Source organism: Trachurus japonicus, chromosome 3 (genome assembly GCF_045865225.1).
Source record: "Trachurus japonicus isolate A0001 chromosome 3, Traja_1.0".
In the NCBI taxonomy this organism is placed as follows: Eukaryota; Metazoa; Chordata; class Actinopteri; order Carangiformes; family Carangidae; genus Trachurus; species Trachurus japonicus.
Window position 1 is genome coordinate 7,804,786 of NC_140909.1, and position 16,297 is coordinate 7,821,082.

Consider the following 16,297-nt stretch of genomic DNA (forward strand, 5'->3'; position numbering starts at 1 on the left):
AATGCCAGCTTCTGCCTACCAGATAGTCTGTCTAATCATGTTTTTCGCCATAACCATAATTATAACTCCTTATGTTAGCCATGTCCCGTCCTCTCCCCTTTGACAAACACGCATGAATGTGATTCTCTTCGTTATCCTCCTCTCTGCATCCCTGTATGTTTCCAGTAGCTGTAGATGAGTCTCTCACTGGCATGAATTCCAGTCCCCCATATATCGCATATCAAAAATATGGCCAACTTCCAGGGAACAAATCCAAAAACATGGGTCGTCCGCGCCGTTTTCGTTTCATCAGAGACGTCATTCGGTCATTTTTAGGGCTGAATCCTTAGAAAATGCGGCAATGCCATCTGCATCAAAAAGGACTAAAGGCTGTGCAAATGCCTCACAAATAAAGGCTTCTCTGAAAATGAAATAGCTGCTGGAGTAGCATAGCATCCCCCTGAATAGCATTTTCCCCCACGAATGGGAACGAGTGGTCTTTGACGATACTATTCCTGAGAGTGGAGGGGAGTTCTCTGAAACAAAGGCTCCAATTTCGTTAGGAACATGCCATCCTCATTTGCAGTGTAGGGGGTTTGGGAAGGGAAGTGAAAACTTTTTGAACGTGTGCCATGTCTGTACCATTCTCTTATCTGAGGCCCGCGACTGCCAGCTGGCGGCTGAATGTACCCACTTGCACTGTGATGATGAAGCCAGCCAAGCTAGTTGGCACACTGAGTGGTAGGACTGGCATGTGATCTGAAGCCAAACACTGCTCTGCGTGGGGTATAGCTGCCTATATGCTGCGCTCTCTCTTCCCCCCCAGTCCTCCTCGTCTGTGGTGAGCCACTGAGCCTCCTCTCCACCGGATGTTCAGGCCTCAAAGTCTCTTGATTCTGTGAATCACAGTGCACTGCTCTTCATTATATAAATTCCTCACTCATCATTTGTGTCTTTTGGCTATAAAAACATGTTCAGGACATCTTTCACCGACAGAGGGGAACTGCACCATAGGATATTTACACAGCCCCCTACTGCAAACATGCCCAACTGCCTCATTACCATTGCTCTCCGGTCTTGACATAGTGCACACAATCAGGTCACAGACTCAGCTGTTTAAACTTGACCTTAGTGGAATAAGTTTCAATAATCTAAATGAACTGAGTAGCAAAACATGATACTGACCTTTAGATTAACTCGGTAACACACTGTATTTGAAATTCCTCTTGTAATTGCTTTCCATAATGTGAAACTGTCTGTAGCATACATGATGTTCACTGTATTTTTGCACACAGGTCTGTTGAATCATAGGCAAAGTGCAGAAAAACTGCTTGTTTTTGAATAAAAGATCAAATCATAAAAAGTCAGAGAATTTAAATTATTTTACCGAGTGAAATGTGTTAAAAAAATTAAATACAATTTCACCAAAGTATCAGTATAAAAAAGAAGAAGAAAAAGGAGTCACTAACGACAGTCATGCTAAGCTATTTGCGAGTGGGCGGAACCATGTATTATCCTTGTTGTTGTTTCATGTCGGAACATTATTTCCGCTGCACCGTCCGTCACTATGAGAGGTACCGGCTGTTGTTTTAGGTAAGGCATTTATGAATTATCAGCTGTACGTGTGTGTTCACAGGGACACCGACGTTATTTAAGGAAATATAAAAATATAATCCGTCGTAGAAAGGAAATGTTGTTGTATTTTGACTCACGTCCGCTCAGCGTCAGAGTCACCTTCGTCAGTTTGTCATTGTCAGTTACATAAAAAATGTCAAATCTCGTGACAACCGTGAGCTACCTGAACTGAGCATACTGAGGAGATAAAAGAGCAGTAACCATAGACTTAATGGGTTTTTCTTTTCTTTTGGACCAACATGTCAGTCTGATATAAATGTAAAAAGTTGACACAACACCTGCATGTAGCCAGGCTACTCACACAAGTTATAGTTTTTAATATGAAACACAGCTACACAACTTTTCTGTTGTAAACTTTATTGACAACTTCAATTTTTTATAATTTAAGAGCAACAGCTCCAAACACACAACACTGTGGCTGAGACACTCCTCTGTTTTTACACATTAAACACAGATTAATTGTCACATGTCTAAATGGTTTCTGTCTCACACAAATAATCAAAATGACTTAATTCTAATTTGGTCTTTAGCCTTCAAATATTTTCACTGAAACTCTGCACTGCAAACTTAAAGTGCCGGTTGTTATTATGATATGGAAAATATAGCATTTTGCTTGTTTGAGCTATGCTTAAAAATAGAAAGTCTCCTAGGTCCCACAGATCTTGTGTTTGGAGCGTTTTCTAAATCCCTTGGTTAATGAATAAAAGTGGAGGCTAAAGTCATTGGCTGTCAGTCATATTGAATATTAAATATTATGTTTTCCTATTGCTCCATGATTAAACTCAGCATTTTTACCAGTCTCCCGGTCAACTAACAGATATTATCTGATATTTTCAGATGTAAGAGATTAAGAATGAAGCCATCCTGAGGTCCAGAGACTCTGGAGTGATCCTCAAACATGCTGTCAAGACTGGTTGCTGCTGCCTGCCACTCTATAAAGAGGACTGCGCCTCAGTGGAAAGCCTCTCTCCACAGAACTTATTTCCAATCAGAGCCAAGACAATCATGGTTTCTGGGGACTGTAGTCCACAGAGGGGCTCACAGATGGACTACAGCAGCCCCATCATCACGGATAAACCAGAGGCCGGTGTTTGTCAGAGCTCCAGCGTTTGGAGATAAGCTCGCTATCGTGGACAGCAGTGGCAGCCACAGCTACAAGCAGCTGTACAGCAGCAGTTTGGGTCTGGCAGGTAGAATCAGCGCCGCTCTCGACGCCGACCTCGGGGGTCTGGAAGGGAAACGAATCTCCTTCCTGTGTGCTAACGACGCCTCCTACACGGTGGCACAGTGGGCGGCCTGGATGAGCGGTGGGACGGCGGTGCCACTCTACAGAAAACACCCTCCGTCGGAGTTGGAGTACATCATCTCAGACTCCCAGAGTGCACTGCTGGTGGCGGGGCATCAGTTCGCAGAGACCCTGGAGCCTCTGGCGCTGAAGCTGCGGCTGCCGTGCCTGACGCTGCCTCCCACCTCCGACCTGGCCGCTTTGGACGGAGGGGACGCCGGCCAAGAGGAGGCGGTGGCCATCGCTGACTGGGCCAGTCGACCAGCCATGATCATCTACACCAGCGGCACCACGGGGAGACCCAAGGGAGTTCTCCATACACACAGCAACATCCAAGCCATGGTGAGTGTTGTGCTGTGTTGTTAAAGGGATAGTTCACCCAAAATTGAAATTTCACTCATTATCTACTCACCCTCATGTCGACTAAGGGCTGGGAGAAGTTTCAGAGTCCTCCGTGGCTTCTCTGAGTTACAGGGGGTCTCGGCGTAGCAGTGCATGTCCATATAACGGTTGCAAAACATCCAAATACCTCCATGCTGCTCGTATGTAATGTCCGTCTTGTATTGAAGCCCCGAAATGCGAAACTGTCCCGAAAAAAATTAAATAAGTCTATATTTCAAGCTTGTTTTGTAGCGGAAGCTTCTCGAAGCTCCTCTTCCCGGTTCATCAAATTTGGACGAACTGGGAAGAGAAGCTTCCGCTACAAACAAGCTGGAAATATAGACTTATTTAATTTTTTTCGGGACAATTTCTCATGTCGGGGCTTCAATACAAGACAGACATTACAGACGAGCAGCATGGAGGTATTTGGATGTTTTGGTGTGTCTTTTTGTTACGAAGACAGTTGGTATCCATTTGCAACCGTTATATGGACAGACATGCACTGCTACGCCGAGACCCCCTGTAACTCAGAGAAGCCACGGAGGACTCTGAAACTTCTCCCAGCCCTTAGTCCACATGAGGGTGAGTAGATAATGAGTGAAAATTCAATTTTGGGTGAACTATCCCTTTAAACCATAATTACACTGGGAACAAAGCAAATTATTTTCAACTCCTGGATGTCATAGGCATCATCAGCCTCTAGTTTGACGACGGCAGATGTTTATATGCACCAGCAAAGGTCACAACTTTGACACAGCAGAGGACGGCACAGCTGCTGCTAATGCACTAAAAAGCTAATGAGTAATTAAAATAACAAGCAGTGTGGGCTGTCTAATTTAGTTTTTTGTTTTTGTTTTGTTTGTTTACCATGTAATCCTGTTTTAAATCATTTGCCTAATTTATAACTGCCTGGTGATATTCTATATTTAATGTTTATGATTATATCTTAGTCAATATGAATCAAAGTCAAACTATATCACTTTTTCCAGTTTTAATGTCACAAATATAACATATGTTGTGTTGCACTCAACAAGGAATTTATGATGTAAAAGATGGACTAAAAATTACTCAGGCTTATAAAGAGCAAAATTAATGTTGTATTGGTATATACCGGTATGTTTACTGACAAGCAACAAGACGTAGCAATAGAAAAAAATACCAATAGTAATGTGCATCAAGGTTCTTTGAATATTGTTGATGTGAAAAGATGAATATTGGTAGAGAAATGATTATCAGATATTTTAAACTCATGTATCCATATCAGCATTGGTCTCAAATACTATATTAAAGCAGAAGTAAGTGATATATTTGTGTTAATATAAGTCTTAAATAGTTATATCTTCCGACAGCAATCACTTACATAGAGTGTTTGGACTGAAACACGGGTCTGTCAGTCACTCTGCTCTGCTCTGAGCCGAAGAGAAAACATTTATCGTATCCTACAGTTTTTATCCAATGAGGAGAGAACGGCATGCAGGCTGTGTGTGCAGCCAAGGAACGCCGTGAATGTGCGACGTAGGACGAGGACTGTTATGGTGTTCAAGGAAACTCGTTTTTTCCGACGTGAAGTGGTACCAGTTCGATCTGGTACGAGTTCACGGGTCAGAAGTTACGAGTGCCGTTATAGTGACTTTCACCGGTAACAGGTCGAAAAACACGAGTGGGTTGCCTGAAACGCTACAAAGTCGTAAGTTGTGACTTGAAGCTGTAATTTACGATTTCAAAGCCTGCTTAATTGAACTATAACTAATATAATATTTGGGTGGGACCTTTTTGTTCTCAAATTTTGGTATTGTTTACTTACTCCTCGTCAGTCTACAGACAATCTCTGCAGATGGATGAACCCAGTTGTTTTCTACTTGAATGTGACAGTAACTGGCCAAAACACATTAATCAAGATTGCACACGATAGTATATCAGTCTTCAGCTCAGTCTCAAGTAAGTTTTTGAAGTAAGAAATTTTGCAAAGTTCATATAACACTGCCCATCTTTCTGCTTGTGGTTAGATTTACCTAAATATCAAATCTCAAGATTTTCATAATAACTCAGCTCACCCTTGAAATACACATGTTATTGTTGTAGCTGTAAATCATTAATATTTCATGGGGTAAATTGTGCAAAATCGTCAGAACTTGGGAGTTGGGGTTTCCTGCCCGTCCTGCTCTCCACATTTCTAACAAATAGACCGATTGATTTGTTTGCATGGTTTAGAGGTCTTTAGACACCCAGTCTGTATCCATATCAGACCCTTTAATGAGCTTCACTCCTCTTTTGTTCCAGCCATTTCTAAATAATCACTCATTTATGCCATTAAAGATCTTCTGAAGATTCTCCTGTAAAAAAATTTTAAGAGGAATTGACCTACATGTCCAGTGGTGTGGAAAATTAAATCACTCTTAAAGACGGCAGAGCTTCATTTGTCTCTGGTTGGCCCAGGGAACTGAGTGATTAAATGAGTCTGTCTGATTCCCCATGTGGCAACAACATCAGGTTGTCAGATTTCCTGGAAAGCTCCAGTGCCAGATCAACGTGGATGGATTTGAGAGACAAACCTAAAAAATAAACAATAAAAAATAATAATAATAATTTTTAAAAAAGCCAAATTTAAGCTTTAATTTAAGATGAACATCTACTGTCCGTCTGTTCACTGCCTTTAAAGTCTATGTTGTCCATATGTGAACTGGATGTTTTGCATCTTTTTGGGTATTGAAATGACTCATATTGCCTGATAGGAATTCGTAATTTTATAAATGTGTAAATCAAACACATATAAGCGCCCTAACCTAATTAAAAGATGCACGGTACTTATGGTGTGTTTGTGTATAATGTATGTGCACATACTCAAAAAGTGTGTGTGGTCGAAATCTTGTGAGCTGGAGAAAAAGATAATCACCAGGTGTTCACGTCTTAGGCTCAGGAATCTTTCACTGTTTGGGCAGTATCCTCCAAGATTATGTTTTCTTTACATCCTTATCTATTAGACCTTTGGTGCCCAAGCTGCAGAAGATGAAGCCGGCTCCTTCAAGTCATTAACACTCATAATAGAAGCTAAACAGAGTGAACCACTGTATAACACTGTGAAGGTCCCCATGACCTGAACTCTGAGAAAATAAGAGGCCTAGAAAATCAAAGATGAACACAAGAAGTGAAAAAAACACACATCTTCACATCTTGAACCATTTCAAAAGGAGCGCTGAATGCTGTGATCAGAAACTGTGATAGAAAAGCTGCAACAAAGCAGACGAACTCCACAACGACCTGCATGACCCAGTGATTGATGTGGTTTCAAGTTCTGACTCTGAGAGTGAATGTTAACTTCTACTTTTTTTTTTAATATTGAGAAACACACAGGGAAATTTCTCATCAGTACTTATATATTTATACGGTATGATCCACTTGTATAGTGAACTGAGCGCAATAATAATACAGTTCTAGTAGCCTACATATAGCCTAATACAATTTCAGTACAGCTCTGAGGAACACATAACCTCAACCTTTCTCACACAGTCTCAACTGAAGTTAAACAATATGTGCTGCACAAAGGTCATGTTGACATTGTTGGATTATATTAATGTCTCTACACATTATATTTCACATGCCTTCCTGTAGAACTTTGAAAACCAAATTGAGACACAGTTACCTCGCTGCACTAAACACAACATAAGTGCACAAGGTCAAAATGTCCAATACTTTCCATGCTCCCCGTAATAACTGAATATAATTTTGGCGAGTAAATGAAGCTTAATGGAAAGTTAATGGCGTTCTCTTGTATTAAATTTGTGATTTTGAGAATATATGAATAAAGTTGATCAAATTAAATTCACTTGCTTTGCTTGAAGAAACAAGCTACAAGCTTATTGACAAATAGCACTGCAATCTAGTACTACTTAAAATTCAGAACTTGAAAAACACATACTATATGTTGATGTGACAATACACTATATCAGAGCAGCGACGGTCCCAGCAGCAATCTGCTGTTCAAAATATGAGACAAATAGCAGATTTTAGCTCTGAACTTTCTTTTACTAAATATTATCCGTACTCAGTTTACATATCATGCAGGAAGACATTAATTGTTGAGCAGATGTACACAGCTTTCAGGAGCTGTAGTAGACCATAATGACTGTCATAATTTTGAGTTATTGTACTGTTGCCAACCGCAGCCATATTTGTTGCCCACAGGGACGGAGATCTCGTGGCAAAACAGGAAATTACTAATTGAGACATGAACACAGGAAACGGCATGACTCATATTCACTCTTCCACAGGACGAGGTTTAAGATCAGAGTTTATTTTGATTCATAAAAACGTGGAAATCCCAATTCTCCCATTACAAACTATAAGATGCATGTGACCAGAGAACATTAGTACAATAGTGAATAATTTAATCAAGCCACAAAAATCTGTTGTGTGTTCTTGAGCTGTACCAAACAACAATAAGAACAAGATCATCATGCAGCAGATGATTTGACCCTCTGACCTCTTCCTTTCTCTCCCTGTCAGGTCCAGTGTCTGGTGTCAGAGTGGGCGTGGACCAGAGATGATGTCATCCTCCACACCTTGCCGCTCCACCACGTGCACGGCATCGTTAACAAGCTGCTGTGCCCGCTCTGGGTGGGCGCCACCTGCGTCATGCTGCCTGAATTCGAGCCTCAAAAGGTCAGGACTGAACTTTTATCTCTCTTCTTTTTCTTGTTCTTCAGCTCATTTCCTCTTTTTCTCGATGCAGCGAGTCTTTCATCAACTTCCCTGAACAAAATTTGCAAGCTTTGATTATTTTACAGAAACGAGCTATCCGCTACTGTATTCAATCTAAAATATAATATTAACATACCAATGACTTGTTCTTGAGAGCAGTGGAACTGAACTGAAGAGATTTGGTCAAACTAAAAACTGTACAAATTGTCCTCAGGGCAAAACACAATCATCTATCCAGTAGGAACTTTTTTGTGAAAGGGAGACTTCCAAGAGATAAGACCTCTGGGGTAAACACAAACTGGCACAGCAGAGCACAAGAACCACACTTAAAACTATGTGCATCTCAGTCTGTGGGGTAAAACTTTGGAATGGTTTGGCTGAAAGTATTGGAAACTGTAAAAATCTAAGTGTGTTTAAAAGAAAATTTAAAGGGGTAGTTCAACATTTTGCAAGATGCAGACTGCTTGCTGAAAAACTGCCCCTGACGGGAACTCACATCAGCGGTTTTGCATGAATTTGCCTCAATTTCGTAACGTGCCGTTATTATCTCATAGCGTGGTGAATGTGCAGGTCACAACTTGTCCACCAGAGCGTTTTGAAGGTGTTGGATTGTGTATTTGATGAGTTTGATGAGGGAAACCAAGAAATCCCATTAGCCTCCGTAGCGTAGCTCTGAGCAGCTCGCGGCTCTGCTCCACTGTTCTAAAAATAGCTTGCACCGACAATTAAAGGTAACGAACCTACTGCTAAAACCATAGGGATTATAGCAATGGGCCAATTTGCCAAAATGTTGAACTATCCCTTTAAGCAACAAGTGTTTGATCTGTACAGCAGGGTTGGGTGGGTGGGGGCAGGTTAACTGTAGGATAAATATAGAGTGGAATGATTAGGGAGTTTGCGATGTGTTATGTCATATGTGTCTTGATGGTGTTTTGTGTAGTATGTGTACTGTATGTAAACCGGGGATGGAAATTTAAAAACTCTTCTTCTTCTTAAATCTGTGTCTGTTGTATGGGAATGTGTTATTTGGATCTGGTTTGAAATAAATTATAAAAAAAATGAGAAAAAAAGGTTGTTATAAAATTGCCTTGCCTTCAGCTCAGGCTCTGGAGGTGAATATATGACAGTGAAACTAGGGCGCCGCTGGGTTGAAAAAAGACCTTCAGCTCATTCCACATCAGTTTCTCTTTCTCCATGAGTGTTTCCCTTTCTACTTTTCTTCTTCCCCCTCGTCCTCGCCTCATCTCCTCTCCCTTTCTCCTCCTCTTCTCTTCTTCTCTTCTCCTCCTCCTCCTCCTCCTCCCCCTGCTCTGCCTGTCAAACTAAGTGTTTGGGGCTCAGTGATGAATTGCCCTGTGTGGCTTTGTATCTGACCAATGCCGACTCACGGCAGGGGCTTAAGCAGCAGATCAATCGATGAGCTGACATTGAAGGATGATAGTGCTTGTTTGGCCCTGGGAAGGGGAGGGGAGGGGGGAAGATGGGGTGCTAAGTGTGCGTATAGAAGTGTGAATTCGAGTGTTTTCCAATGTATGTGTGTTTTTGTTTGTATGTCAGGGCCTCTACAGCTTAATGGCGGTGAAGGTAGATGGAAAGCAAGGGTCTTTAAAGGACATATGGTATCCGTCGACACAAGCGTCGCAACACTATTATAGCCATCAGTATTCAGCTGTTATCCTTGACCTTGTGTACCAAGCCACAAAACCCCTTCTCTCACCCTCAGAAAAAAGCCTTTATTCTCCTCCTCCTGAAGTTACAGTACATTGATGAAGTGATCGATAGTCTGTCTCTTCTCTCCCCTAAGATCTCTGAAGGGTAGCCTAGGCAGCAGAGACCGCCATTGATTTTTTACTGATTTTGCCTAGAGATAGTGGAAGAAATTTTCACTGCAGTAATTGTGATCCAGTAAATTGCAGATAAGTCTATTTCAAGCGCCGCACTGTTGCAAACTGACAGGGGCAGATACCCCCCCCCCCAACCCCCGAGGGTTCACACAGCACCCGTCCGATTTTCTTTATTTGAATCCCCACCGACTGCTTCATCACACACTTTGATTAGGCGTGATTAAATTATTCATTCAAGACTTTCTAAGGAGGTATATTCAAATGTGATTTCACAGACACTGTTGTGATACTTATTTAGAGAGATGGATGATACATCAATGCTTTGTGTTCTTCTAAACAGGTAAAGTCATTTTATTCAGTAGCCTGATAAACAAGTAAAAGCATCTTCACACACTTATATCAGCTTGTTTTATTATTCAAAGTCTGAACTGATATCTCTGAAGTAATATTTCATACCCCAGTGGATTAAAGTTGGATGTGACCCTCTGGGCACGAAGCATTTGACTGTGATTTAGCTTCATAGCAGTTTATACAACACTAGGCTCATCCACCACTATTGTCCCAAAATAAATCTCTCTACAACTGATGGATGGTTTCCAGTGTTTAAAATCGTACTTGATCACCTCAGTTGCCCCAGTATGATACCAAAATCAAAACATTGTTATAATCTAACCTTCTGGAAAAAATCTACCTCATGGTTTGTTAAAAAAAGAAAAGAAAAAAAAAGCCAAATATCATTTCATTGTGTTAAAATACAAGCCAAGTGCAAAAACTTTATTTAGCAGCATTATGATAACAGATAACAGCTCAACAAGAGCTCAACATGTTGGCCCATTGCTATAATCCCTATAGTCCTAGGAGTTGGTTTGTTACCTTTAATTGTCGGTGCAAGCTGTTTTTAGAACCGCAGAGCAGAGCCGCGAGCTGCTCAGAGCTACGCTACGGAGGCTCATGGGATTTCATGGTTTCCCTCATCAAACTCATCAAATACACAATCCAACAACTCCAAAACGCTCTGGTGGACAAGTTGTGACCTGCACATTCACCACGCTATGAGATAATAACGGAATGTTACGAGACGGTGTTGTTTTAGAGGCAAATGGAGAGACTGCTTGCTGAAAAACTGTCCCGACAGGAACATGCATCAGCGGTTTTGCATGAATTTACCTCTAAAACAACTCGTAACGTTCTGTTATTATCTCATAGCGTGGTGAATGTGCAGGTCACAACTTGTCCACCAGAGCGTTTTGGAGTTGTTGGATTGTGTATTTGATGAGTTTGATGCGGGAAACCAAGAAATCCCATGAGCCTCTGTAGCTCTGAGCAGCTCGCCGCTCTGCTCCGCCGTTCTAAAAACAGCTTGCACCGACAATTAAAGGTAACGATCTTCTCCTAAAACTATATTATGGCGATGGGCCAATTTGCCAAAATGTTGAACTATCCCTTTAAGGTAAAGGACACCCGATAGTCTCTATATGTACCCACCGATACTGAACATCTAATCCCTCTGAAGAAGAAGTGGCGGTCGTGTCGGGGTGTGGTGCGGGGTGCAGGCTGAGTAGAGTTGTTTAGGATGCAGGCGGCGGCGTTGGGCTCTCACCACATCCTGTCCCCTAGGTGGAGGCCAACTCTTTGACAGACATAAATTGCCTTCCTCTCCCCTCCAGACTGGACTTGATGGAAGCGCTCCACTGCACTTGATAGACACCACCCAGAATGGTCAGGGCACACTCACTTAATAACCTCTCCCTCTCCCTCCCTCTCTCCCTCTCTCTCTCTGCATAGAGTTTTATTCTGCATGTGCACAGGTGAGCAGCGAACGCCCACAAGTCCACATCAACTTATAATGGTATTGTGAGAAATGAAATGGCACAAGGATCTGATTAGACTGTTGACAAGTCTTTATCAAATCAGTTTTATTCGTCTGTACATTTCAGCTGCGTTTGTTTATTAGCAGCAGAGGACGTGAGTGAAAGAGAAGTTAATAGGTATTATATTAGATGAGATGAGACTGCGACGAGGTGACTCAAAGGAGAAGTGGAAAGGATGAGTTCAAGAAATTTCTGGCACATTAAGAAAGATGTGGTGTTACTGTAGGTGAGAGGGATGATGGGAGAGACTACATCTTTCTGTGTATGACCGTGTGTGTAGGTGTGTGTGAGAGAGAGAAAGAGAGGGTAAGAAAGAGGGCGAGAGCAGAGGCAGCGAAGCAGGAAATTACGAAATGGAGAGAGAAGGTAAGTGAATGTGAAGATAGGGAGCGAAGGGAAGAGGTGAGAGAGAAAGATGAAGGGAAGATGCAGGGTCAGGGATGAAAGTAGAGAATGAAAAAGAAGCACTTGGGAAATAGAGGTAGAATGAAAGACGAAGAGGAAGAAGAAGAAGAAGTAGAAGAAGTGAGGATAAGTAGAATGAGAGGGGAGGGAGAGACAGCTGGGGAGGAGCGTTTGTCTCCCAGGGGGGGAGACGGGAGTTAGAGAAGCTGTCGTTCACCTTCACTTAATTCATGCTGTCATCCCATCCTCCCATCATCTACTCTGATGTACCCAGAGTGTGTGTGTATGTGTGTGTGTGTGCGTGTGTGTGGATACTGTATGTATGTGTGTGTGTGATGAGGTGGAGTGGGTGGGGCGGCGTGTGTAAAATGGCTTTGTCCTTGAACAAGTGAGTTTATGTGATATTTGAATAGTATTTTTTATATGTGAATGTAGTTTTCTGTGTGTGTGTGTGTGTGTGTGTGTGTGTGTGTGTTTATGCTCATCTCATCAGCGCCCATGTGTGTGTGTGTGTGTGTGTGTAAAGCAGCAGAGGAGGACGTGAGTGGCTCCTTCTGCAACAGTCAAAAAGCACATCTGTCAGAAGTAGCTGGACTGAAGGCCTTTTAACTGGCCCACAGCGTTTTGCTATTTTCCTCCCACTGACCTTTACAAATCCTGACGTTTTTTTTTTTTTTTTTTAGCTTTGTGTTGACAGCTTTAATATGAGGTTGCCGTCTGGACTTTATTCTGCCATTTATATCACATAAAGAAAAAAAAAAGTCCCTTTTTTTCCTATCCTCTGCTCTAATGGAATGAATCTGGATGTAATAATTTAGTTTTGCGAGGCCCCATCCATTAGATGCACTGCTTTCCTTTTCACCTTCGCTTATCTCTGTCCTCCTTCCTCCCTCTTGTGTTATGCTTATCTCTCTCTCTCTCTCTTTCTCTCTCTCTCTCTCTCTCTCTCTGCTGTGTTGCAGGTGTGGGAGATGCTGTTGAGCTCCAAGGCTCCCATGGTTAATGTGTTCATGGCTGTGCCAACTATCTACTCTAAGCTGATCCACTACTATGATCAGCACTTCACACAGCCTCATGTCAAGGACTTTGTCAGAGCCGTCTGCAAGGAAAGGATCAGGTACAGACAGCTTACTCATGGGTGGATGTGTCTGTGGATACATGTATGTGTGTGTGTGTAATATATATATACAGTATATATAGAGACACAGACTTGTGGCACATAAACATTAACACTCCAGGGTTTATGATCACAAGATGTTTTCAAAGCGCTCTAACTACTAGGTCACCTGGAGTGATGCTGTCAACTTCACTCGAAAGCACAGATTTGAAACCCTCTTCCAGTTTTTGTTTGATGGTGATAGACCGTGTAAAACCAGAGATGTGAATGTACAAAAACGTTTATCCGAGCGTAAAAGTGGGATGGAATAGGCAGACGTTGACTATCTAAAGATATTTTTTTTATCATTGTACAAAACAGGAAATGAAGCAGCTGATACAACTTGGGCCCGATGTGTTAATTAAGTTGGTTGAAGTGAAATAAATAAAGTAAGATCATGTAGGTAAGGTTGTGCTGGAAAAAAATATACCAAACATGGGTGGTAGTAAACATTTTTTATGTGGTATTATACAAAGGCAAAATCAAAAGTATTCAGAGACGGCCAAAACTGGCTCAGACCCCTAAAGGCTTAATGAGTATGAAAATGATTATTGTCCCCACAGCGATCGGCTCTGAGTATTCTGAGACTTAAGTGTCAGTCAGAGTCAGACACACACAGATAATAACCATCACATGTGAATATATGACAACATGTGGACTGTGGATGTCTGAATTGAAAACAGTCTTACACAGGTTTTAATCCATTCACATATTTCATAACCTTTTAATGTCCATCATTACTCTGAAACTCTATTAACTCCCTGTCCTAACAGACTAAAAATTGATATCTTTCACAAAGTTTTTATGGCAGAGTAAAACCTAGAAATGTGCCATTTGGAGCCTGGAGTGTTTCCTTCATGTCTGATCCTCTCTCTCTCTCTCTGTCTCTCTCTCTCTCTCTAGGTTAATGGTTTCGGGCTCGGCCGCCCTCCCTCTTCCCACTCTGCAGCGCTGGGAGGAGATTACAGGACACACGCTGCTGGAACGCTACGGCATGACCGAGATCGGCATGGCGCTGTCCAACCCTCTCAAGGGCCCACGCGTACCAGGTACCAGGTCTGACAGGAATGCTGCTACGTGCTTTAACACAAACTAGTAAAAAAAAATGTGGTTAAAGGTCGTACGCTAAGTTGTTTACTCCAACTGCTTCTGTCTGGATGAGAATAATAATATCAGTAAAAACAGTGACGGCACTAACAAAGCTGAAAATGCATCTCTTGGTCCTTTTCCAAGAAAAATGTGGTGAAGTCACAAGTCAGCTGTTGATTCATGGCAGGAAATGAAGCCAGAACAAAACATCTTTTAAAAACAGGTTTGATAATGAGCCAGTACTCGAGCTTAAAAACTCCTATTATGAGAAAACAAACCACGAGACACCACTTAACTCATAGAGTGTACAGTATAAACAGTATAAACTTTGTGTTTTTGCATGTAGTCACTCACCTCAGACAGCCGAACTCTGAAACATCCTGGAAAGACATTACTATCCGATCGCAGAGCGCCTGCTCTCCCCGACACAGAAACAAACACAAAAATAAACGGTGAAGCAGTGCAGTGGTAATGTCCAAAATATCTAAGACTGTTTATTTTTGTAAAGAAATCATCACAACAAGGAAAAAGTGTTTGTTTCTGTGGCGGGGAGAGCAGGCGCTCTGCGATCGGATAGTAATGTCTTTCCAGGACGTTTCAGAGTTCGGCTATCTGAGGTGAGTGACTACTAGGGATGGGACTTTTTGTCGCCAAATCGACAAAAAGGGTAAAACCATCGGCAAAACAGGTGGATGCAATGGTTGCATTCTTCGTAGAGGACCGCGGACATGCACGGAAAAAAAAGAAAGAAAAGAAACCGAATGCATGCTGCCTTGTCCGCTCTTGCAGACAGCAGCGTTAATAAACCACAACAAAAGCACGTGTAGCCCCCCCCCCTACGCTATATGAGTTCAGTGGTGTCTCGTAAGGATTCGAGTCATGTACCATAGATATTTGATTGTTTTTTGAGTGTTTGTTGTAGTTGAAAGAATTGCCCCCATGTGTTAGCGTTGTCGCTATCCCGAGTGCCGTCTAGCCATGGTGTAACTCCAGTTTGTCTGCATCAATTTTAGTCGCGTTCTTTGCTCCCCCCAACACTGGGTGACCATCAGGACAACGGTTTGTAAGGGTCAAAAATGACCGGAATTCTCCTTTAAAGATGTCTAGACGTCTTTGTTTCAACATCATTCAAAGGTCTAGTTGGCTACTTTATATTTCAATGTGCAGCTCCTTCCTATTGACGTATTTCTTGTTAAAATTGCACAAACATGGTTAAAAATCCACTCTTGTACTCGTGCTACAGCAGTATCAGTCAGGTGTTCAATTAACATGCCACTGCTGCAGCAACAGAGTGTTAAATTAAACTCTCAGGGATCATTTTGTACTTTTGACCAGAGAAAGGAAACTGTTTTTCTGGCCGTGCACTTGGTAACTTTTCCTCGTCTTCGTCGTATTTCTCAAACACCCCCTCCTCTCCTCCTCTCCTCCTCCGCCTCCTCCACCGGTTTGATTCGGTGCTTCGGCTTCATGTTGTTGTGTTTTGATCGTTGGCAGTTTTCTCTGGTGCGATGTCAGGTGAAACCCCACGATCCCAACTACACCTCCCTCACACGTGCCGAAACAAAGGCACGGTCTGGAAATGAGGTCAGACAAGTGGTGGTTGCTTTCTTCTCCTGTCTTCCTGTCCTCCCCCCTTCCTCCTTCCTCCTTCCTCCCCCCCACACCACCACCTTCTCCTTCCCTTCCCATTCCCCAAGCCAACTCTTCCTCTTTTCAGGTAGCGCTAATTAGCCTGCGAGTGGATTGGGTAATCCTCTGTCTGCTGTTTTGCTGCGGCCTTGTTTTGTTTGTTTGTCAGCTAATGTTGGGAATAAACTGAACAGGCTTTGTTTGATTCCTCTCAGGTGATTATTAGGGATGGCTTCAAGAGGTCTGTGGTTCTATTGATGTTTCCATCGCAGCGCCGAGACGTGTGTGTGCGTGTGTGTGTACGGCGTTCATGTGCACGAGTGTT

At 42.3% G+C, this 16,297-nt stretch overlaps 1 protein-coding gene across 1 annotated transcript in view; it reads left to right on the forward strand.

Annotated features, from left to right (window-relative positions):
* Window positions 1-1,488: 1,488 nt before the first annotated feature.
* Window positions 1,489-16,297, forward strand: part of acsf3 (acyl-CoA synthetase family member 3) — a 38,502-nt gene continuing 23,693 nt past the window's right edge. The window contains exons 1-5 of the mRNA XM_085806389.1: window positions 1,489-1,572; window positions 2,452-3,241; window positions 7,784-7,939; window positions 13,061-13,215; window positions 14,158-14,303. Coding sequence (XP_085662515.1) covers window positions 2,513-3,241; window positions 7,784-7,939; window positions 13,061-13,215; window positions 14,158-14,303 — 1,186 coding nt within the window. The 5' untranslated portion in view covers window positions 1,489-1,572; window positions 2,452-2,512. The remainder of the gene's footprint in view (window positions 1,573-2,451; window positions 3,242-7,783; window positions 7,940-13,060; window positions 13,216-14,157; window positions 14,304-16,297) is intronic.